General features: G+C 36.8%; 1 protein-coding gene across 1 annotated transcript in view; it reads right to left on the bottom strand.

Moving 5' to 3' along the window:
• Window positions 1-24274, bottom strand: part of LOC126185120 (probable chitinase 2) — a 277984-nt gene that overhangs the window by 105448 nt on the left and 148262 nt on the right. Inside the window, exon 4 of the mRNA XM_049927938.1 lies at window positions 8297-8393. Coding sequence (XP_049783895.1) covers window positions 8297-8393 — 97 coding nt within the window. The remainder of the gene's footprint in view (window positions 1-8296; window positions 8394-24274) is intronic.

Below are 24274 nucleotides of genomic sequence, written 5' to 3'. Positions count from 1 at the left end.
GCAGAACTGCCAGAAAATATTAATATATTTGCTTTTTTGTACTCGTTTTACTTCCTTTGGTCGTTGACTAGTTGGTGTGAGACATTCGCCATGACTGTTACCGTGATTGTCGAAAACTATTTCTTTGTGTTTTGATTTATCTTGTGCCAATAAAATATTACATAGTGAAAGTAAATGGTGTTTTCTGTGTTATAACATGCACCATATACTAATCTAACCTAATGTAATCTAATCTACACAGATCTGACAGTTGTTTTGAGCAGTTTATATTATATATTGACAGGCTGGATAGGGCCGGAGAAAGAAGTATGTACCATAACAATCAGATTGATGTAGATACAATGGTAATAACTACAGAAACAGAGATAATGGTAACTTCTATCTGGATCAAAATGTTAATAGAGACAAAAAATTTTGAACATCAGCAGAATAGGACTAATGGGATAACCATTGGCAATTTAATAGAAGAAACCATCATAGAGGTAACTACTTGGAAAATGGCAGTGAGCCTCAATGAAGGTCCACAGTTTCTGGGTGAGGAAACACAACAAACACAGAACCCTCAATTTACACTTGCAATTTCACAATAATAACAATATTAATGATATGGCACAGGTATCTGAAGTTGAACAGAAAGAGTATCAAATTTCTCATTTATGTTTTGATCAAACATTTTGGGATACTATGTTTAATTATAGTGATGTAGGTACTAATCATGAACCAGAATGTGAGAGTAATGAGAATTTTGATGTAGTATGTACTAATGATTTCTTCTCTTGGTCAGAAAACAGTGTTATTGATGTATGTAAATCAGGAAATGACTGTATTGGATCTGAACTAGGTAGTATTTTTGATGTAGATATGAATGAGAGCTGTGAAATAACTAGGTTGGTAAGTCTGAGGCTGGTAGCTTATCACAAATGAATGGAGGTGTTGATGGAGATGAGACTTCTGTTGTTAATGATGTTGTTGATGAAATAATTTTGGAAGAATATAATGATGATGATGATGATGATGATGATGATGATGAGTATCAGTTATGTGTGGAGTTTAAGAATAATGAAGTTCCAGTGTTATTTGTGAATAATGTTGACAATACAGAGAAGGTAAGTGATGTACGTGATGATGTAAGCGAGAGTCATGGAATACCAGTCCAGTCAAAGCAGTTTTTCATTAATATCACGCAGAGTAGTGATCCAAGCAGTAAAGGTGAGTTATCTGTAAGGCTAGAGAATAAAGGTGAAAACGTTTTGAAGTTTATTTGAAACCAAATTGATGATAACATAAGTAAATGTGCATTCTGGAATAAGTTAGCTGTTGTTAGTCAAAATTTGTATCCAGATTGGTGGAATGAAGTGAAAGATCTAAGTAGGAAGTGTAATTTTGACAGTAATATATTTTGTGTTCCTTCTGTAGTAAGTGATGTTAGTTGTTCTATGGAATCCATTCATTGTGTTCAATCTTTACCTGACAACATGAGTAACCAAAGTAATGCTATGATACCAATAAAGTTGATAAAACCCTGCAAAGACAGTGTGGATGTAGCATTTGATGAAATAGAAAGTGATCTCTTACAAGAAGTGTCTAATAACAGAGATGATGATTCAGATTTTGGGTGTCCTTACATTAAGATTAAGATTGATCAGTGGGAACAGAACTGTTTGATTGATACAGGTAGCCCAATTTGTGGTGTATCCCAACAATTTAGAGACAAGATTAAGTGTAGTAAGAATTTTGTGGTAATGCACATTCTATGTGTAAAAATAAGAGGAGCTACTGGTAAGCAAAGCAAGTACGTAAAATGTCAAGTACTGTTAACATTTAGTATAGAGGACAAGCCTTTTAACACTGATACATAATGACCCCTATTCTAGAAGAAAATATACACGATGTTTTTAGATTCATAAGACTATATAAGCGTGTTTTCTTTATCATGAATGTAGTATGTAAGATGTTGTGATTTATAGAGTTCTATCTTATCTATTGACTGAGATTAAATCTACTTGTAGATTCATAAGACTATATAATTGTGTTTTGTTTATCAGGAATTTAGTATGTTAGATGATGTGATTTTTAAAGTTCTGTCTTATCAGTTGACTGAGTTAAAATCTATGATACACTATATAATTATGTTTTGTAATAGATTTGTGTTTTAGAATTTGATACATATATCCTATGAGACAAAATGAGTAGATCCTTTTACAATTTTGAAATGCGACAATGTTCATAATTTGTACTGCAAAAAATTAGGAATAGAATCTTAGTATATCTGTATGTATCACCTTATTATTTAATTTTTTTCATTGCATTTAACTCTGTTTGTTAATATTTCATATGTGAACACTTTTTAATCTGATCTCACAGAAATCCTAAATGATTGCTTTTGGAATGTAAATAGGGGGAGCACATGCCATGTGATGTGAAGGAGGTATTCAACAGCATATTAGTACACAAAACAATGTTTCATGATTTGATGTGAATGCTAGACAGGAAATTACCTATCCATTGGAGCATATGATGGGAACTGTAGGAGGAGACTGAAAGACATGGGTGGATCCACTTCCCACAGTGCTGTATGGCTGTATTCTGCTGGACCAATCGGCTTACAAGAAGCATAGGTGCTGGGTAATGTTCTCAAGCATCTGTTAACTACATCAGTGTTATGACTGGGATTTGTAAATTATTAGCCAAGACTGTCCAAGACAGTGTTATTCTACATAAATGAATGTTTTTCAAGTAGGGGGATTGACTTCCCAATACATTACGTAACTTTAAAACAGTATGTATTGTTTTCATCAATTGTAAATGAATCTTCTAGGTCTTTATGTATGTAGGTTAGTTTGAGTGGACAGTTAGCAAATAGTGAGGAAGACATTTACTAGTATAGACAAATAACAAGATGTATACACATCTGCTTTCATACACTGATTAAGCACATTTTCACTGTAAGTGTAGATAGCCTTCTGAATGCCAGAACCCTTTAGAAATCCTAGCTGTGACTTTGACAGTATGTTATTTGATATAATATGGTTATAAAGCTGATTGTACATTACTTTTTCTAAAAATTTTGAGAATGCTGGGAAAACTGAAACTGGACGGAAATTTGATGCTATTTCTTTATCTCCCTTCTTAAACAGTAGCTTAACTTCAGCATATTTCAATCATTCAGGAAATATTCCACTGGTAAATGACTGGTTACACAGCTTATATAGCTTAATATGTTACTTGACTCAGAATCACATTCTTTAATTAACTTTGTTGATATTTCATCATACCCACTAGATGTTTTTGATTTTAAAGATTTTATGATGGACATTATTTCTGCTGGGATAGTGAGGGTCAAATTCATATTATGGAAGTTACTTGAAATGTGTGGTCTGAGATATTCCATAGCAGCAGCTACAGAACCTGACAACCCCATGTTTTCAGTAACAGTTATAAAATGTTTGTTAAAAAGTTCTACAACACTATACACATCTGTCACCAATGTATCATTTTGGTCCTCAAGCTACTCTATAAAGTCATCATTCAAAACCGATTATGACTCTGTCTACCTGTATTTATCCTGAGTACTGCAATATAAGTTGTGGACATACTCATGCTTAACTCTGTTTTTGGTACCGCTGGTTATCGCGACTGTGTATGTGTACTCAAGGTGAGTGTACACCTATTGATTGAGGGCTAGATGCTTCTTATAACTGCTCTTTATATATGATTGAACTTATTGATATGATTATGAACTTTATTCATTTTGTTGTGTTGAAACATTTTTTGCTGGTTTGTACCCAGTGTGGTTTGGATTCATGGGTCAGTCCCCACATCATAGTCTTACGCCCTAATATTTTTTCATTATTTTGTCCTTTCATGAGTCAACATATCCTTAAATACTTTGGTTTATGTGGCTGATTGATTTTGTACTATATTCCTACTCATCGTCAAGGTATTCGTTTGGTCTGACCCATCGTTGTGAGTTTTCTGAGCCGGTTCACTCATTGTACACTTAGGCTCTGAATTTTTCCTCTTCAGTTTTGAAGATTTTGAAGTTGTGATTTTGTGGACACAGACTTACAATTTGTCATTCTAGTAATTTACCTTGTCTCTGTATTTATTTCTGTAGTTTAGTGTGCAAAGTTGTGGTTTTGACTTTGTATCAATTGTCTTGTGACAGAACATTCCACAGAGCTGAAAATCTGAATGCCATGTCCTGACATTTGTATAGACAATAACTTGTACAGTAGATATTATTCTTATGTTTTCTGTAATATGTTATGTATCACATACTTCTATACATCTGTATTTTATTGTTTTGGTATCATTTTGTACACCATTTCGTAAGCTTTATAGTCTGTCACAAAATATTGTAAACACGTTTCCAAATTGTGTGAGGGGGATGTGTAAAGGGACACCCTCCTCTAACATTACCTTTATTCAACAGAAGTTATTGATATCAAAAACACTTTCTATGTTTTAAATAGGTTAATATTATCCCAGCTGTTTAAATAAAAGAATTTTGTATGATTTTGTACATGATGTACTATATATTTCAGGCTAAAACGTATAAGAAGGAATTAATTTATTTTTATTGTTACAGTTGATATGTACTAGCTCTATATATACAGTTAAAATTACTCTTCTTTAAGAAATATTTGAAATTACAAAATATTTGGCACACTTAAAATTCCTATTATTAATTACGCAATCTGATGCTAATTATTAAATTTATTTATGGATTCATTTACAAAATAATAATAGAAAATAATAGAAATTCATTGGTCAATAGTTTTAAACTCTTCGGAATATTGTTAGTACCGCAGAATGAAGTAGTAGTGGGCATGTCTCTGATGTGATCGGACACATTTTTATGTTTGACAATAACAATGTAATTTTTGATAATGAAGTGGAAATTGTAAAGACAATGTGAAATAGAAAAGTGTGAAAAAATAAAAATCAAGATAAAAGCAGGCAATTCTTCAGTAGTTATTACGCCAATTGGAAACATGAAACTGTATAAAGCCAAAAAATTTCGGCCTCAGGAATCAACCCTTAGATGTCAAGAACTCGAGTCAACTATGAGAAAAGAGGATAAGTAAAAAAAGTTTATTGTTAACTTTACTCCTCTCAAAGCTTAATAAAAGAGTCAGTTATGAAGTGAGTGAAAATCAACAAATGATCTGAGGGAGGGTAAATTACACCTCCCCCACTCCCACTCCATCACTACAAAACCTTCGATTCCCTAACATGTACAGTCTTTTTTCTTCTCCTCTACTTTCCTCCTTTCCTACTCCTCCTCCCCCTTCCCCCCTCACAACCAACCATAAGCAGCACTTTACCGTCCCCCAAATCTACCCCACTATCCCTCCCCTCCCCACCCCAGCTTCTTCGTTACCCCCACCACCCAGATTGCTTCTCCCCTTCATGCACATTTGCTCACAGTCTGGCCTCAGTGGCCATATACTGTGGTCATGTGTGCGTGAGTTGTACTTGTGTGAATGTGTGTATGTTGTGTACTCCAGATGAAGGCATTTTGGCTGAAAGCTCACATGTTTAACAGTCTTTTTGTTGTGCCTGTCTGTGACCCAACATCTCATCTGTAAGGTGAATAGACCCATCTTTTCCATAATATTGTCATTATTATGTCCTGGATTTTCCATTCTTTGAATAAATATTGTGGGCACAACAGGGCTGCAGCACCAGAAGAGTGTAGCTGGCTAGGTCGTAGATTTTCACTGTGTAAGTTTTTGCTGCTAATTGGAGTACACATTGTACATAAATCATAAGTTGTGGTTCATCTGCTGTCTGTATCAGCTTGGCACCCCAAGTGTCATCTTGTGTTGCCTGGGCCCTTACTGGCTCTGATCTTAAGACAGACATGGCATTCCAGTATAAGCTGCCAGATATGGCAGTCATGTGTGCTTACTTGTGGGAATGAATGTGTGTGTGTTTCCTTTTCTGCGGAAGGCTTTGGCTGAAAGCTAATGTGTAAGTGTCTTTCTGTTGTGCCTGTCTGCAACTCAGTGTGTCATCTATACAACGAGTAGTAATCACTCTTTTCCTTATATTGTCATCTAAAAGCTTAGCATCAAATTCATTCTTGTTTATATGCTTGTTGGATACATTTCCTCCTTCCATTATTTGTGTTTTACCTACGACTTTATGTACCATATTAATATACCCAGAAATGTAGCTATAAAATACTTTTGCTTTAAATACATCAGTCAAGTTATGAACCAAAACAGCTATCATACAATGTCTGCAACAACATTCACTCCCATCTAAACTATTTGTTTGTTAATTATAAATGAAATGCACAGGATTGTGGATACTCTAAGTATTAATTTATTTCATTAACCAGTTTTCATATTGCAAGGCTGTAATAAGACAAGCCAAAAGCCATGTAACAAATCAAATTAATATCGTAGAACTCCCATAATTTTGGGCTTTTCATTTATAACTACACTCATGCTCATAAATTCAGGATAATTCTGATACATGGTGAAACAACACTATCGTGGGAGGTTTATGGGTTTAAATAACCTTGTGGTATGACCTTGCGGTGCATCTGACCTGCGGTCATCGCACTGTGGTGCGTTAGTGCATGTCAGGGTACGGTGCAGATAGTAAGTCTACAGACGTTTTCAGATGTGCTAATGGTGACTGTGTGTTAAAAATGGCTCAAAGAACACATATTGATGACCTTATGAGGGGTAGAATACTAGGGCAACAGGAGGCTGGTCATACACAGCATGTCATAGCATGGGCCCTCTGTGTGCCACAAAGTGTGATCTCAAGATTATGGCAATGATTCCAAAAGACAGGAAATGTGTCCAGGTGCTACAGTACGGGACATCCACAGTGTAAAACACCACAAAAAGACTGATATCTCACCATCAGTGCCCGCAGACGGCCACGGAGTACTGCAGGTAGCCTTGCTTGGGACCGTACTGCAGCCACTGGAACAGTTGCCTCCACACACACAATCTACAGCCGACTAAACTTACATGATTTATTCGCCCGGAGACCTGCAAGGTGCATTCCACCGCCCCCTGGTCACAGGAGAGCCCGTAAAGCCTGGTGTCAACAACACAGTACGTGGTCATTGGACGGACGAGTCCAGGTATAGTCTGAACAGTGATTCTTGCCGGGTTTTCATCTGGCATGAACCAGGAACCAGATACCAACCCCTTAATGTCCTTGAAAGGGAACTGTATGGAGGCCGTGGTTTGATAGTGTGGGGTGGGATTATGATTGGTGCACGTACGCCCCTGCATGTCTTTGACAGAGGAACTGTAACAGTTCATGTGTATCGGGACATCATTTTACACCAGTATGTCCGCCTTTTCAGGGGTGCAGTGGGTCCCACCTTCCTCCTGATGGATGATAATGCATGGCCTCACTAAACTGCCATTGTGGAGGAGTACCCTGAAACAGAAGACATCAGATGAATGGAATAGCCTGCCTATTCTCCAGATATAAACCCCATTGAGCACGTCTGGTATGCTCTTGGTTGACGTATTGCTGCACGTTCTCAAACCCTTACAACACGTCAGGAGCTCCGACAGGCACAGGTGCAAGAATGGGAGGCTATACCCCAGCAGCTACTCAACCACTTGATCCAGAGTATGCCAACCTGTTGTGCGGCCTGTATACATGTGCACGGTGATCATATCCCATATTGATGTCGGGGTACATGTGCAGGAAACAGTGGCGTTTTGCAGCACATGTGTTTTGGGACGGTTTTCGCAACTTATCACCAATACTGTGGACTTGCAGATGTGTGTCATGTGTGTTCCCTATGTGCCTATTCTATTAGTGCCAGTTTTCTGTATTGCCACATTGTGTGGCACCACATTCTGCAATTATCATTAATTTATGAGCATGTGTGTATTAAGTATTTCCGCCAATCAAGGATCACAGAATCAATTCATATCTATTTGTCATTGTCAAAAGCATGTTCTAAATGAAATGAACTGCCTGAGATGATATAGTTTTCAATAAAAGAAAAAGTGTCTTTTATAAATATTTCAATATTGCAAAAGATATCATATATTATCTGATTAGGTATAACTCCAAAATAATAGCCCAGTAACATATGATTTTTTTGCAATATTATGACAACCAAATACTGTGGACAATTGTAAAATATACGCATTCAGGCTCAGTAACTTTGGCAATGTCTCAGTCCAGCAGTATCCAACAATCATCACTACTGTTTTTTCAGCATACTATTAGCTGAGATACTTTGGCTTTTTTAAAATTATATTAATTCTCTTAGAGATATCTGGCATGCAAGACTTACCCGCACTAAAGCAACAAAATTTTCTCTGTCAGATGGGACACCACCTCTTTGTGTTGGATACTCCCAGTCCAGGTCCAACCCATCAAAGTTGTATTTCCTGCCAATGACAAACATCAACCAATACTTCGATAATTAACAAATTCATTTGGATTTCTATAATAGATATATGCTGGTGTATATTCATTGAATAAATAAGTCATCAGTACATCCAAAGTGACACTACAGCTTGTGAAAAATATATCAACACAAAGCTGACAAGTAAGGACATAACTTATGAACATATTTCAGTGAACAATAGGTTTTCAAACACTGTAATTGAACAACTTATTATAAAAAAAAAACAGCAGAATTTAGCAATGTTGCAATCTGAGACTTTAAGGAGACTGGTTTGATCATGAATGATCAGCCCTACTCACTGCATGATCTTCATCATCATTATTTCTAGCTTTACTATGAACAGAAGAGTAACTATTTAATCCAAAACTCTGTTCTGTTTTTCATTACATGTGGTGTTCCCCAGGGTTCCATACTATGTCCACTACTTTTGCTTGTTTATATTAATGACCTGTCATCTGTTACATTACTAGATGCCAAGTTTGTCTTATTTGGAGACAGGGGCGGATCCAAGGGGGGGAGGGGGGGGCAATGGGGGCAATTGCCCCCCCCCCCCCCTCGCTGGTGCATGACCGTGTTTGTGTGTGTGTGTGTGTGTGTGTGTGTGTGTGTGTGCGCATCTGTGAGTGTATACCTGTCCCTTTTCCCCCCTAAGGTAAATCTTTTAAATCTTTTCGCTCCCGGGATTGGAATGACTCCTTACCCTCTCCCTTAAAACCCCCATCCTTTCGTCTTTCCCTCTCCTTCCCTCTTTCCTGATGAAGCAACCATGGGTTGCAAAAGCTTAAATTTTGTGTGTGTGTTTGTGTTTGTTAGTGTCTCTATCAACATACCAACGCATTCGTTTGGTAAGTTACATCATCTTTGTTTTTAGATATGTTTTTCCCATGTGGAATGTTTCCCTCTATTTTATATATATATATATATATATATATATATATATATAAACAAAGATGATGTGACTTACCAAACAAAAGTGCTGGCAGGTCGATAGACACACAAACAAACACAAACATACACACAAAATTCAAGCTTTCGCAACCCACGGTTGCTTCGTCAGGAAAGAGGGAAGGAGAGTGAAAGATGAAAGGATGTGGGTTTTAAGGGAGAGGGTAAGGAGTCATTCCAATCCCAAGAGCGGAATGACTCCTTACCCTCTCCCTTAAAACCCACATCCTTTCATCTTTCCCTCTCCTTCCCTCTTTCCTGACGAAGCAACCATGATTTGCGAAAGCTTGAATTCTGTGTGTATGTTTGTGTTTGTGTGTGTGTCTATCGACCTGCCAGCAATTTTGTTTGGTAAGTCACATCATTTTTGTTTTTAGATATATTTTTCCCACGTGGAATGTTTCCCTCTATTATATATATATATATAATAGAAGGAAACATTCCACGAAGGAAAAATATATCTAAAAACAAAGTAGATGTGACTTACCAAATGAAAGTGCTGGCAGGTCGACAGACACACAAACGAACACAAACATACACACAAAATTCAAGCTTTCGCAACAAACTGTTGCCTCATCAGGAAAGAGGGAAGGAGAGGGAAAGATGAAAGGATGTGAGTTTTAAGGGAGAGGGTAAGGAGTCATTCCAGTCCCGGGAGCGGAAAGACTTACCTTAGGGGGAAAAAAGGATGGGTACACACTCGCACACACACACATATCCATCCACACATATACCCACATATACCCACATATGTGTGGATGGATATGTGTGTGTGTGCGAGTGTGTACCCGTCCTTTTTTCCCCCTAAGGTAAGTCTTTCTGCTCCCGGGACTGGAATGACTCCTTACCCTCTCCCTTAAAACTCACATCCTTTCGTCTTTCCCTCTCCTTCCCTCTTTCCTGATGAGGCAACAGTTTGTTGCGAAAGCTTGAATTTTGTGTGTATGTTTGTGTTCGTTTGTGTGTCTGTCGACCTGCCAGCACTTTCATTTGGTAAGTCACATCTACTTTGTTTTTAGATATATATATATATATATATATATGTATATATATATCTGTGTGTGTGTGTGTGTGTGTGTGTGTGTGTGTGTAGGCACGCGCGCATAGAGAGTATTAGTTTTATTTGGAATTAATTTTTTGGAAGGCAGGTACCAAAAAATTGAAGATAAATGAGCTTTAACAAAATGGTGCAGTGAGACTTGCCACACTACAGATAAGTACTACTCCCAGTAAATCCCTGATAGGTGGGTTCACTTTACACTTTATCCATCATCCATCATATGATGGGCCATATTTATTTTGATTTTTAAGTTATGCTTCAAATACAAGTAATTTTTTCCCTTCAAGTTGCATTTCGGGGGTGGAGCTCGCATTTGAGGTCACCTTACATTTGTACATTTGGGTAAATATGGTAGACACGATGCTAGTAGCTTATTCACAGACTGCGAGACTGCTTACAGAGAGATTTTGAAGACCTATCTGTTTTCCTTGATGTTTTATACCTTGCAGCAGTTTCTCAATACTGATAAACTATGGGCACTGATGGCTGTGCAGCAGATTTTTTTAATTTTGTTGATGAGCAAATGGAGGTTCCATACTCTTCTCCAAGTTTGATGAAAAGTCTACGAGGACAAGAGGGAGGAAACAGAAAATCACAGACGACCTGGTGCCAATTAGAGAAAGGAAACCACTGACAAAGTAGGGAAGGAAATTCAAGTTCAGAGAGAAGAAATTAAAACACTGAGGTTTGTGAATGACATTTTAATTCTGTCAGAGATGGCAAAGGACATAGAAGATCAGTTAAACAGAATGGATAGTGTCTTTAAAAGAGGTTATAAGATAAGCATAATTAAAACTAAAGCAAGAGTAATGGAATGTTGTGAAATTAAATTAGATGATGCTGAGAGAATTAGATTAAAAATGAGGCACTTAAAAGCTGTAGATGAGTTTTACTATTTTTCCAGAAAAATAACTGAATATGGTCAAAGTGAAGAGGATATTAAATACAGACTGGTACTAGCAAAGAAAATCATTCCTGAAAAAGATAAATTTACTCACATCAGATATACATTTATATGTTGGAAGGTCTTTTCTGAAGGTGGAATGTAGCATTCTATAGAAGTGAAACATAGGTGATGCAAACAGTTTAGAAAAGAACATGAAGATTATAAGGATAATTTGGATGACTAATGAAGAGGTAATGAATCAAACTGGGGAGGAAAGAAATTTATGAGACTGCTTGACTAAAAATTGTAGTGGGATACATGGCTAGACTACAGTAAGGAGGTTCAAATAGATGTTAAGTTCAGTAATTATACAGAAATGAAGAAATTTTGCACTGGGTGGACTGCTGTGGAGAGCTACTGTACATCAAACAAGCCTTCAGAATGAAGGCCACATCAACATCAACATAACATTTTGATCTCTGTTGCTAGCTTCAAGCATTTTACTTTAAGTTGTCACCTATTAGTTTCTATAAGAAACAAGGCTGCATGCTTGAAACTGGTAGTTTTGCATTAAATTACTTACCACAAACTGATTTGCAGCAGAACATTTCTTCTTCTTCTTTCTCTGTTTTGGCCATTATTTCAACCATTTCTTTCATTGAGTTTTCACACGCACTCAGTGCTCTCTCACCTGGTGAGTCCCCTCTTTTCTTCAGTCCATGTCTTGCCACTTTTCAACTTTGGCATTTTATGGAAATGTTGATGTGTTTCAAGTTTATTGTCCAATATTTCATGTTCCTGGATGTATTAATTTGTGACTCTGCTTCTTAAAGATCCTGGTAAACCTCATAGCACCCTTGGTTCTTTTGTCGAGGTTAAATTTTTCTTGGTCAGTCAATTTGTTCTCCTTCATGTTATATGTCCTTAGAAAGCAATCCTCCTTTGGCTCATTGTATCTGTCACCTTGTCACATGTGAGTACAATTTTTGCTATGTCATCTTATAAACTCACCATTCTCTCTTACTGAGACAACAAACTTTTTTAAAATCTTTCCTCGGTTTCCAACTGCTCATCCAGATCTTTCCTATTCATTGTGAGGTACTCCACTGCTTACTGTGACTCTGGTCAAATGAATGTACAATTATGTCTGAGCCTGACATTAAACAACATGGATTGTTTTTAGCAGGCACCTCTAATCAGTTGGCATGATGCTTCCATCTTGTTGATCTATATCTGAAAGGTTCTTCTTTAACAATATTTAGTTCCACCCCCCCCCCCCCCTCATTAAATAACAGGCCATTTTGTAACAGTTCTGTATAAAACATTCAAATGTTGACAGTTTACAGGCTGTTTAATATATCTCACTTGTATGCTTGTGCACATGCTGCTTGTTTACAGATGACACCATACAGTGTAGGTGAGTGTACAGAACAGTGAAAAATACTCCAGTTACCAACAGCAGTCATTATAAATTTATCTAGCTGTATGTATGGTGGCACAGAAATAAGGAATATTTTAAGTTTGCTACACACCAAATTTTGGTTGTTGCACTTCTCTGTCCCTTCCACCTATTCCCTATCATTTGTCCTCTCCTGTGAATTCTCATACTATTTTAATTGAAAGGTTTTTTACATTAATTGGAAGGTTTTTAAATCTTGTTTGTTACATTTGATTTTTTGTCATACTTTTAATGTTTTATCAGCTGCCCCTCCTTGATCTCTTGTTCTGATTAGTTTTTCCTCTCTCTACCTGCTTTTCCCACTTCATCTTCTCTTTTCCTACTTTTCTACTTCATCTCCCTCTATTGTGTACCCACCTAATAGTTGTTTCCTTTGCACATCGTGCAGGCCATGCAAGCAACCATCCTGCCAAGAGGATGTGAATAAACAGTTCTCATCAAAACCGAGATATTTTCCTTGTATGGCCTGGGCTGTTTATCATGGAGTTACACGTCACCTCCATGGTGTCTGGAGCACCAACTTTGGTGACAGGAGGTTACAGCAGAGAATGTTGTCAGCAGGGCACTGTTTTGCTATGCCAGGTCATGTGCCCTTGCAGTGCCATGGAGATATCCATCCGTGCCCAACTATTTAGGCTACCACTGGTCCCAGCAGTTCAGTCCAGTACTACCAGTTGGTAGTACCAGCAGTTTTGTCTCAGCACTCCACACTGGCAAACCCAGCCCAGTTGATTCAGGTCTTCATCAACAGTATGTCATCCATCACATGCTGGCAGTACCAGCCTAGTAATGTCCCAGGTCTTCATACTGCCACCTACAATGAATCTGGGGTTCATTGTGTAGGCACATAACAGACAACATTACAGGAGAGGTATTTCAGTTGTATATTATAACTGAATTTAATTTTATTAGTAAAGTTATTATCTTAAAAGTGTCTTCGATTTCTCCTCAGTGTGAGCATAGTAGTAGTAGTAGTAGTAGTAGTAGTAGTAGTTTATTCATCCAGTGACAACGTACATTGTGTGGATTTCATCAAAGACCATAGTATAAGAAAAATAAGATAAGGGTGTACAGTTTCCTACATAATACAACGGTTCATTGTACCCACCACAATATTTTTATGCAATACAACTTTGATTACTGTCATATTATAAAAGTATGAGAAGGATCTTTTACATGAAATACATTAAAAGTAAATAATTAATTTAACACTTTTGTTCAGAAAAATTAACATTGAGGCTGTGGCAAGCATTAGATTTATTGTACCATTAACATATAGTAAACGAATGTAGTTACTTGCTACAAGGTTACTTCAGATATTCATTTACACTATAATAGCAGTTGGTCATTAAGAATTTAAATATTGCTTCCTTGAATGTAGATAATGTTTTTATTTCTTTTGGCTGAATTGGAAATTTGTTGTACAAAATACTACCCTGAACGTTGGTTTGTTTTTGTGTTAAAGCCTTGTTTACTCCTTTTATGTGGATGTCATTGCACAGTCTTGTATTGTACGAGTGAAGACCTGAGTTGGTTTTGTAATCATCAATGTACATTTTTATATTAACAACACTTTTTTATATAGAGGCATGGTAAGGGTAGAATATTTAGGTGTTGTCATAACTGTTTGGAAGGTGTTAGCCTTTCACTGTTTGAAATTACTCGAACAGCACGTTTTTGTAAGGTGAATATGGTTTTCATGTTTGCCTTATTATAACCCCAGAGGGTTAAGCCATAGGTGATAGCAGAATGGATGTAAGCAAAGTAGACAGTTCTGGTGTACTCTTTACTACACTCAGTACTAATTGTGCGTAATGCAAAACAAGCAGAGCTTACCTTGTTAATGAGGTAGAGAATGTGGGCTTTCCAGTCTAAATTTTCATCAATTTGCACACCTAAGAATTTTGTGGCAGCTACCCTTTCAATTTGTTTATTTTAAATTTTGAGGTTCACATCATGATGAGACTTTGTTTTCCTGTAATGTATATAATTAGTTTTTGAAATATTTAAGGTTAGCCTGTTCTGTTCAAACCAGTTTTGTATGTATTCCAAAACCCTGGTTGCAGATGTTGGAAATACCCAATTTATGTCTGTTACAACAATATTTGTGTCATCAGCAAACAAAGTTATGTGTGTACCACTAATTGGGATCTTGATATCATTAATATATACATAAGAAATAAGGCAAGGAAAGCGTTTCTCAAGCGTTTCTCAAGCGTTTCTCAAGAAGAGAAGTTTGTTAACATCGAATATAGATTTAGGTGTCAGGAAGTCGTTTCTGAAAGTATTTGTATGGAGTGTAGCCATGTATGGAAGTGAGACATGGACGATAACTAGTTTGGACAAGAAGAGAATAGAAGCTTTCGAAATGTGGTGCTACAGAAGAATGCTGAAGATAAGGTGGGTAGATCACGTAACTAATGAGGAGGTATTGAATAGGATTGGGGAGAAGAGAAGTTTGTGGCACAACTTGACTAGAAGAAGGGATCGGTTGGTAGGACATGTTCTGAGGCATCGAGGGATCACAAATTTAGCATTGGAGGGCAGCGTGGAGGGTAAAAATCGTAGAGGGAGACCAAGAGATGAATACACTAAGCAGATTCAGAAGGATGTAGGTTGCAGTAGATACTGGGAGATGAAGATACTTGCACAGGATAGAGTAGCATGGAGAGCTGCATCAAACCAGTCTCAGGACTGAAGACCACAACAACAACAACAAGAAATAAGAGGTCCTAGAATGCTGCCCTGAGGTACTCTGATTGGTACAGTCTGCATGTCCGATCTGTACAAAATGCTTTGGTTTTTATTGCTTGCTGAGGTAATTTCTACTGCCTGTTTTCTATTGTGGAGATGTGACTGAAACCATTTTAGTGCAACTCCTCATATACCTATAGCTTCTAGTTTGTCTAGCAAGATATCATGATCAACAGTATCGAATTCCTTTGATAAGTCCAAGTTTATTCTTACTGTACTGTTATTTCTGTCAAGTCCTATTACAATGTTTTTGATGAATTGAGTAATTGCTGTTTCTGTACTCATGCCTTTGTGAAAACCATGTTGGTTTACAGACAAGAGATTGAATTTTTCGAGGTAATTTGTAATTATATTTTTCATGACAGTATCTACTATTTTTGAAAATACAGATAACAAAACTATTGGTCTATAGTTTCCTACTTCATATAAATTACACTTCTTATACAATGGTTTTATTTTTGAAATTTTTAATCTTTGTAGGAATGCCCCTTCTGTTAATGATATGTGAGAGTGGTTCTGCTATGACACTAGCACATTTAATTATGACTGTACCTGGTACCTCGTCAATTCCAGAGGACATTTTATTCTTCATTGTTATTATTATCTTAAGAACTTCTAATTTATTTGTAGGACATAGCAATATTTAATTACCACTTTGCTCTCTTTGAACTGTGGTATTACTATTACTAGCAAAATGTTTACTCAGATTGACTGGAGTGTTTATGAAATAGTCACTTATGTAATTTGCTAGAGTACTATTTCTGAGTAACACACCTCGATCATCTTTTACTACATCATCTTGCTTTTTAACACTTTCGTTTGTTTCTTTTTTTACTATACTCCTATTTATTTATTTATTTGTCCACATAAATCTCTTTTTCAGGACATATATTGTACACAGGATATTGGACAGTAAACCTTTTTAGTTATTGGGTTTTCAAACATCAAACATACATACTTTGAATTTTTATGACAAATTGGATCTATACAGTTAATAATTACAAAATTTTGAAATACTGTATATTTATAACTTATTTCTACAATTAAAGATACAAATTACATTTTTTCTTGCGTGAGATTGAATAGTAGCAGTTTTTCAGAAGGTAGGCTGTCACAGACTTTTTAAAGCTTTGTAGTTCAGGAAGAGATTTTATATGTCTTGGTAATCTGTTGTAAAGTTTTGTTCCTGCATGATATACACCTTTTTGGCATAATGTGGTGTTACAATGATTAACATGAATGTCACTGTCTGACCTGGTACTGTAATCATGGACACTTTTGTTTTGAGGAAAAAGGTTTTCTTTTCTCAGTATGCTTTTTTTGACATGCATGACTACTCCAGTATATAAATGCAGGGACGGGGTAGAATCTTTAGATATTTAATGAAAGGTTTGCATGGTTTTCTGCTGCTCACTTGTTTCATTATTCTTATAATTGCCTTTTGTTTCCTGAAAACTGTTATGGCCTGGTGTACATTTCCCCAGAGAATGATATCATACTTCAGTATTGAATGTACACAAGCAAAGTATAAAGCCCTAACTGTTTCTGCACTAGTATTGTTGCAGAGAATTCTTACTACATAGCTCATTTTTGCTAATTTTGAATTTAGGGATGTGATATGAGTGCTCCATTTAAGATTTTCCTGGATATGAATCCCAAGAAATTTAGTTTCATTGGCAGCACTAATGTTTTGGTTATCTATACATATTGCAGGTTGTACCAGATTTTTATTTTGATCAATGTGGAAATTCACGAGTACCTTTTTTTGGGGATTAACTATTATCCTGTTTCTGGTAATCCATTCAGACACTCCTTTTGTAATATGTTTTGCAGATGCAGTAAGATTTTCTTCTTTATTCCCTTCAATAATAGACTGGTGTCATCTGCAAACAGTACTGGTTCAGAATCCCTGATGTGTGATGGGAATCATTAATGTAGACCTAAAAACGAAAGGGACCTAAAATGGAGCCCTGTGGAGCACAATGACTTAGTCCACATGGTTCTAAAAGGTGTACCTCGAGTTCATTTCCTTCCATGTACTTAATTTCAGTTACCTGAGAGCGATATTCCAAATATGATTTAATCCACTGATTTGGCACACCTCTTACACCATATCATTCAAGCTTCCTCAGGAGTATAGAATGATCAATCACATCAAAAGCTTTTGTTAGGACCAAGAATAAACCTGAGATATTTCCGTGGTTGTCAACTGCATTTAAGATATGGTTTATCAGAATGAAAGTGGCTGTTTCAATTGATTGCTGTGGTCTGAAGCCATTTTCACATCCAGAAATAATATTATTCTTGTTGAAGAATATAATTAGTTTTGAAAGGGACACGTTTTCAATAATTTTCGAAAACTCTGAGACACAGGTCTATAGTTACCCATACATTGATGATCACCTTTTTTATATAGGGGTATTACCTTTGCCATTTTCAGTTGCTGAGGGAAGACACCATGGATAAGGATGAGTTGCATATGTCCAATAAAGATGAAACTATTTATCTAGCTGTTATTTTTATAATATAATCTGGAATATGATCAATACCAGTTGAACACTTACTCTTCAGTGAATTAATGGTATTTAGGAGCTCTGTTGGGCTTACTGGACTGAGGAACATGGATAGATTATTTATTTCAATAGATGAAAGTTCTTTCCATGTTGTATGAGGTGGATTTCCAAATTTTTCCTTCACTAATTTTCCAGCAACAATTGCATAATAAGAATTGAAACTGTTTGCAACTGCCCTAGGGTCAGTGACATTCTTGCCATCATGTGATATCACAATATTTTTGTGAGTTGTCCTCTTCCCCATAGGATCCTGCACAGCTTTCCACATGGACTTAGTTTTATTGCATGACATCATAATATATTTGTCATTTTCCTTAATTTTTGCCTCTTTTATGACATGTTTCAAAACTAGCCTGTATTTTTTTTAAATAATTAATAAATTCTGGACTGCTGTGAGTTTTTGACAGCAGAAAAAGTTCCCACTTCCTTTTGCAAGATTATCTAATGCCTGATGTAAGCCAGTTTTTGAATCTATCTGTGCTTTTGGAAATCACTTTCCTTTGTGGAAAAGCTATGTCAAAGTTATGCTTGAAAATGTTAAAAAAATTTTCCATCTTTTTGTTGGTAACAGAGGTATCATATACTTCTCTCTGAGATTGTTCGCTGATTAGGTATTGGAAGTATTCAATATTTTTCCAAGTATAAATCCTTTTGCGGATAACATGTTCTATATTGGTCGAAATGTGATTTACAGGTATGGTCAGTAGTTGCAAAAGATGGTCACTATAGCCGGTATCAAAGTTTTCTGATGTACACTTGTCCATGTTTACACATACCTGATCAAGGAGAGTGACACTAGTTTTTGTTACATGTTTTAGAGAGCTAACAGTCAGACAAAGATTGTAGGCTTTTATATTTAAAAACGTTTCCCTGTGAGGGCTATGGCCCAGAAAGTCAATATTAAAATCACCACATAGTACCACTGTTTTCCCAGTTGTCTTGAGTTTGCCTAAAGCAACGTCCAATTTTTAAGGGGGGGGGGGGAGGAACGCTAATGTTGCTAACAGACCTATACACACACAAAATAATAGTTTTTTCAGACATTAACTCAACAGCTGCGATTTCAAAGTCTCTTTCAAAACCAAGTTTGCAAACAGATGCTATACTCTTATAATCTGCATTTTCTTTTACGTATATACAAGTTTCCCCATGTTTTGATTCCATTCTACAAAATCAGTTTGCAATGTTAAACTGCAATATTTTTAAGTACTGAAAATACTCATTTTGTAACCAATGCTCACAAAAACATAACATTGAAACATCTTTCCATTCACTATTGAGGAGTATATTTATTTCATCAACTTTGTTTGTTAATGACTGTACATTCTGGTGTACAATCTTGAGTGTGTATTTGCAGTTTAATTCTGCATCACATTTTTTTGTGATACAGTCTACTTCCCTAAAAAAAATGTCTTTCGCCCTTTTTATAAGACATCGCATCTTTCTTTGTGACCCATTTGTCCAAAGTACTTTGGACTGCTCCTATATTATGCCTATTGTAACACAAATTTGCTAGACGACAGATTTCTTCAACCAAAAATTGTTTCCCACTGTGATTTAAATGTAGGCCATGGCCAGTGTCCATGGACCTATTTAATGTGCTTACATTTATTAAGTTCACATACAGAAACTTTTTGCATACAGCATCTATCTCTTTTTTTACTCTTTCTATTAATTTATTAACACATGACCAAGGAGGTAGGTCGTATCTGTGTGGTTGATTTACAACAGCTAAATTTGTTTTGCCTAATTTGGGTAGCACACTTTCACGAAAAGTGATGAGTTCACTGCCTTTATCTCTGGCAACATCATTTGCACCTGCACAAATTACGACACAGTCCTCTGGGTTAAGGTTTTCACACGATTTTACCACTGTTTTTGTCACTTCTACACTGCCTGCTCCTGGTTTGACAAAGGCTTGGACACTTGCATTAGTTTGTGTATCTGCTACCTTTTCTGCTAACTGATGTCCATGATAATCGGCAAAAATTATCACTTTTTGTTGCACACTTGAGGCCAGTCGACTGATTTTTATTCACATTTCTTTGTTTAGGATGCGACACACGCGAAAAATTTACAGTGCACGGCTGTTGTTGTTTGTAATTATTATCTGGACTCGTGTTTCTGAATGACATTGTGGAATCACGTTTGTCATTATAACTATTTGATGCACTTACTTTATTATTTCCAAGTTTTGTGCTGGTTTCCACAGCCGTTTTCCTTTGATTACATCACTGGTAGCCGATATTTCTTCCAGGTTCAGACGATGCTCTGTTTGTTGAGTTTTACAGCCAAGATGTTGCAGCTGTTTCTGCAATAAGGCTACAGTCCTTTTAAGTTCACTGATTTCACTGTTTTTTGCAGTTAAAATGAGACGAAAATCATCGCAATGTTTGCATATTGATGTCACTGAATTTGCATTTGCCACGGTTTTTTCACTAGGTTTTGATCTTGTAATGATTTCGTTTGCGTTTTTTGCTTTAACTTCGCAGCAGTAACATTTCCCAGGTCGAACCACGATACTTTTTTTGCACTGAATACATAAAGGCTCATCCTTTTTTATGTTTTTCGTGGAACTCGATTTTCGTGAATCTTTTTTCACCACCATCTTGCTTTCGACTTGTTTGCTGTCCCTATGATTACTTTATCATTGTGCACTGTCTTGGCTGTTTTAATTACTTTCTTATAAATTTTCTTATATGTCTTAACATATTCTGTAAAGTGATCACCTTGGTTGTGTTTTCTTTGTTTATAGAGAAGTTTTGTCTTTTGACTGGATACTCTGATAGCTGGTGTTATCCATTGGCTGCTGTTTCTTGGCATGACATTAATTATTGTCAGTTTTTTTTGGAAAACACATCTCAAATATGGACGTGAAAGTATTATAAAATGCATTGAATGATTCATCAGTTGATGATTTTGAGAACACATCTCCCCAGGTTTCTTTTGCTAACGATTGGATAAAAATATTAACCTTTTCTGGGTAGAAGTGCCTTTTATATTTCCACTTGTACTTAACCACGTCAGGTACAGAAGAACTTATGCATGTTAGTAGTTAGTGGTTGATGTTAAAATCCCTACATAGTAATAAGTTCACTTCATTGTTATACAAAATGTTTAGCACTGCTTACAAATTAAAAAAAAAATGTTTTTGTCACCTAGTGGTGACCTGTATATTGATATGACAATTAGATTTTTATGCTTCTCCTCAGATTTTAGCTCTATGGCACAATTCAAAATGTTTCTCAATATTTAGATGGTATGTTTCAGATCTAACTTTATGCTAACTTTATGCTGCAGCCCAGCCCTAGTATACATGCATACTCCACCATTTTTACAAACACTGCGGCAGTAATGAGAAGCTAATTCAAAACTGCTTATATTTATAAGACTTAATTCACTGACCCTGCACCAATGTTCTGATAGACTAATAGCTACAAGAGATATCTACAAAGTTGTTTATGACGACTTCTAACACTTTATTCTTGAGGCACTGAATGTTTCAACTCATTATCTGGAAAGTTTTGCAAGTATTTGTTATTTTGTTAATACCTGATTTTTTATGCTTATCTGCAGTTTTTCAGGCTGATTTGTCACAATCTTTGCCATAAAAAATCATCACTAAGTCAAGCAGCTGTACCCTCCTCAGGCAGTCATCACTGCTACCGTTCCGTGTCCGCTGCTGTTGGTGACATGCTTTCTCCTACACTGACTGTTTTTGCTTTTTTTTTTACTGTCACTGTTTCTGCTGGAGGTGGGGCTGTTGCTGTAACTGATGTTGTCGTTGGCGGTGGTGGCTTCTTTTTATTCTGCAGGTGAAGTTATGCCTAAAAATTTCTTGGCGTGCTTGTTGAGTATGGCTTCCACTTCTTGGTGACGATCGAGTGGTGAAGTTATTTTTGGAGCTCGCAAAATTTGTGCTTCATTCACCACTGTCCTTTTCGGCTTGAACCATTTCGTAATTTGAAGCTGTTTTACGATTTGATTGTTCGCTTCTAGCCTACTGGGTTTAAACCACTTTGTAATTTCGAACTGATTGGGGGGCTTTACTGTTTGCTGCTTGCCAAAAACGGTTTTTAATTTGCCTTAAGTTGCTACTTGACTTGGTTTCTTTATTGTCAGGCGAGATACTAGTAAATATTTTATCAGCAAGAACCTCTTTTCCTGATGCGTTTAAATGAAGGCCATGAGCTGTATAGAACCTTCGCTCTAAAATGTTTGTGTCTATAACATCAACATTGAGGAAATGAGTATATATTTCTGCGAAACTCTTGTTAGCGACACTAATTTCGTGGTTTACGCTGTGGGACATTGACAAAGAGAACATTTGTATGAGTTAAATTATTTAGACAATTTCTCAGTTCTGTGATAGCCTTGTATGATTCATTTCTATAAACTACATTAGCTCCTCCGAGCAAAACAACAAAATCATCCTTAGTGAAGCTAGTTACTTCATTAGACTTTGTTAGGGTTGTTAGTTCTCGTAATGAGACCCCAGGCTTCACGAATCCAGATGCCATGAAGTTGCATTTTTTCGTTAACACTGCGGACATTCCCTGGGCGTGACTATGGTTCAAATGGCTCTGAGCACTATGGGACTTAATTTCTGAGGTCATCAGTCCCCTAAAACTTAGAAATACTTAAACCTAACTAACCTAAGGACATCACACTCATCCGTGCCCGAGGCAGGATTCGAACCTGCGACTGTAGCGGTCGCGCGGTTCCAGACTGTAGCGCCCAGAACTGCTCGGCCACCCCGGCAGGCGGCGTGACTATCCCCTAATACACAGATCTTCTCGCGTTTTCCAATTTTTTCACTCGGGGAATCAATTAGCAACGGTCTGTTTACTTTATGCGATTCATTTCCAAACTTTTCGGCTCCGACTGGCATGTTCAAAGAATCTTCAGCAGTGTGCACAATAAAGTTTTTATGCACTTATGATTGTCTTTTTTTAAGCATTAAAGTTTCAATGTTTTTACACACTGAAGTTACAATTGGCAACAGTCTGTTTACTTTTTGCGATTCAAATCCAAACTTTTCGGCTCCGACTGACGTTTTCAATGAATCTTCAGCAGTGTGCACAATAAGGTTTTTATGCACTTGTGATTGACTGTTTTTAAGCACTAAGATTTCACTGTTTTTACACATGTAAGTTTTAGTGTTATTTTGAGATTGCACTTCCTGGGAACAGATTTCTTCCGTTTCCCACTTGTTTCCTGATAACGAAACTTCTATGATCATCAGCGCCTCACAATTCAGGATTGAAGTTTCTTCATGTTCGTTTTTAAAGCACCGATTATAAATTGTAAACTGGAAAAACGTTCATTAAGCCTTGAAATTTCGTCCTTACAATTTACACACGTTTTCTTTTTACCACCGAAATTTACTTTTTTCCGCGGAGAAGCACGATTTACTTTTACACTCGCCACAATCTTGGGATTGTGAATGGACAGTGGACAATGAGGAAGAAGGTTTTGTGCAGTGTTACATGTGTTAAAGTATGCTGTTGTTATTGTCTTTCCTCCTCTCGTCTGCCATACTTAAATGGCAATAATGTAAAAATGCTTTTTGACATTGTCCTCACATGTTTCATGTTTCAGTGTTATTTCTGTCTGGTTTTAGAGTTGTTCTGTGTGATGGGTTGTCTGCTGCTGCTGGTTTTGTTTTCATGTTTTTCATAGTGTGTTAGTTACTTTTGCTGGGGCAATGTTTTCCTGCTTGTTCTGTTCCAGCAGTTAGAGGGTAGTGTTCTTTGCATTCACAATTCTCCCACCTGGTTGTGGTTTTAAATTTATGCAGCAAGTTTCTTAGTAGTTTGTGTTTTCTCTGCATAGTTCAGGCAGTTTGTTTAAGTGTGTACTAGTGTGATTTTCTGTTCACATGGCTGGTCTAAGTTGTTTTCAGTATTGTATGGTGCAAGTTTCTCATTTGCTGGTGTCATCCCAGCTGCCCTCGTGGTCACTCCAGTCGTTGTTGCTAGCCCAACCACCACATTCCCCATTCACACCGACACCACAGGTCCCATAGTGTGTTCTGCCAAGCCCTGTGTTGTGCCTTCTTGGAAGTTTTGCCACAAGACCTGTCAACGTCCAGTCCTTCCCCGTCACTGGCTGCGGTGGAGGCCCGTCGCTGTTCCCCTATGTGGAGAAGGCATTCTTGTTTTGTTGGGATAGTTTCTTGTGT

This window comes from Schistocerca cancellata, chromosome 4 (assembly GCF_023864275.1).
Source record: "Schistocerca cancellata isolate TAMUIC-IGC-003103 chromosome 4, iqSchCanc2.1, whole genome shotgun sequence".
Lineage (NCBI taxonomy): Eukaryota > Metazoa > Arthropoda > Insecta > Orthoptera > Acrididae > Schistocerca > Schistocerca cancellata.
The sequence above is the reverse complement of the archived record's forward strand: the minus strand, read 5'-3'. Positions and strand labels throughout refer to the sequence as shown.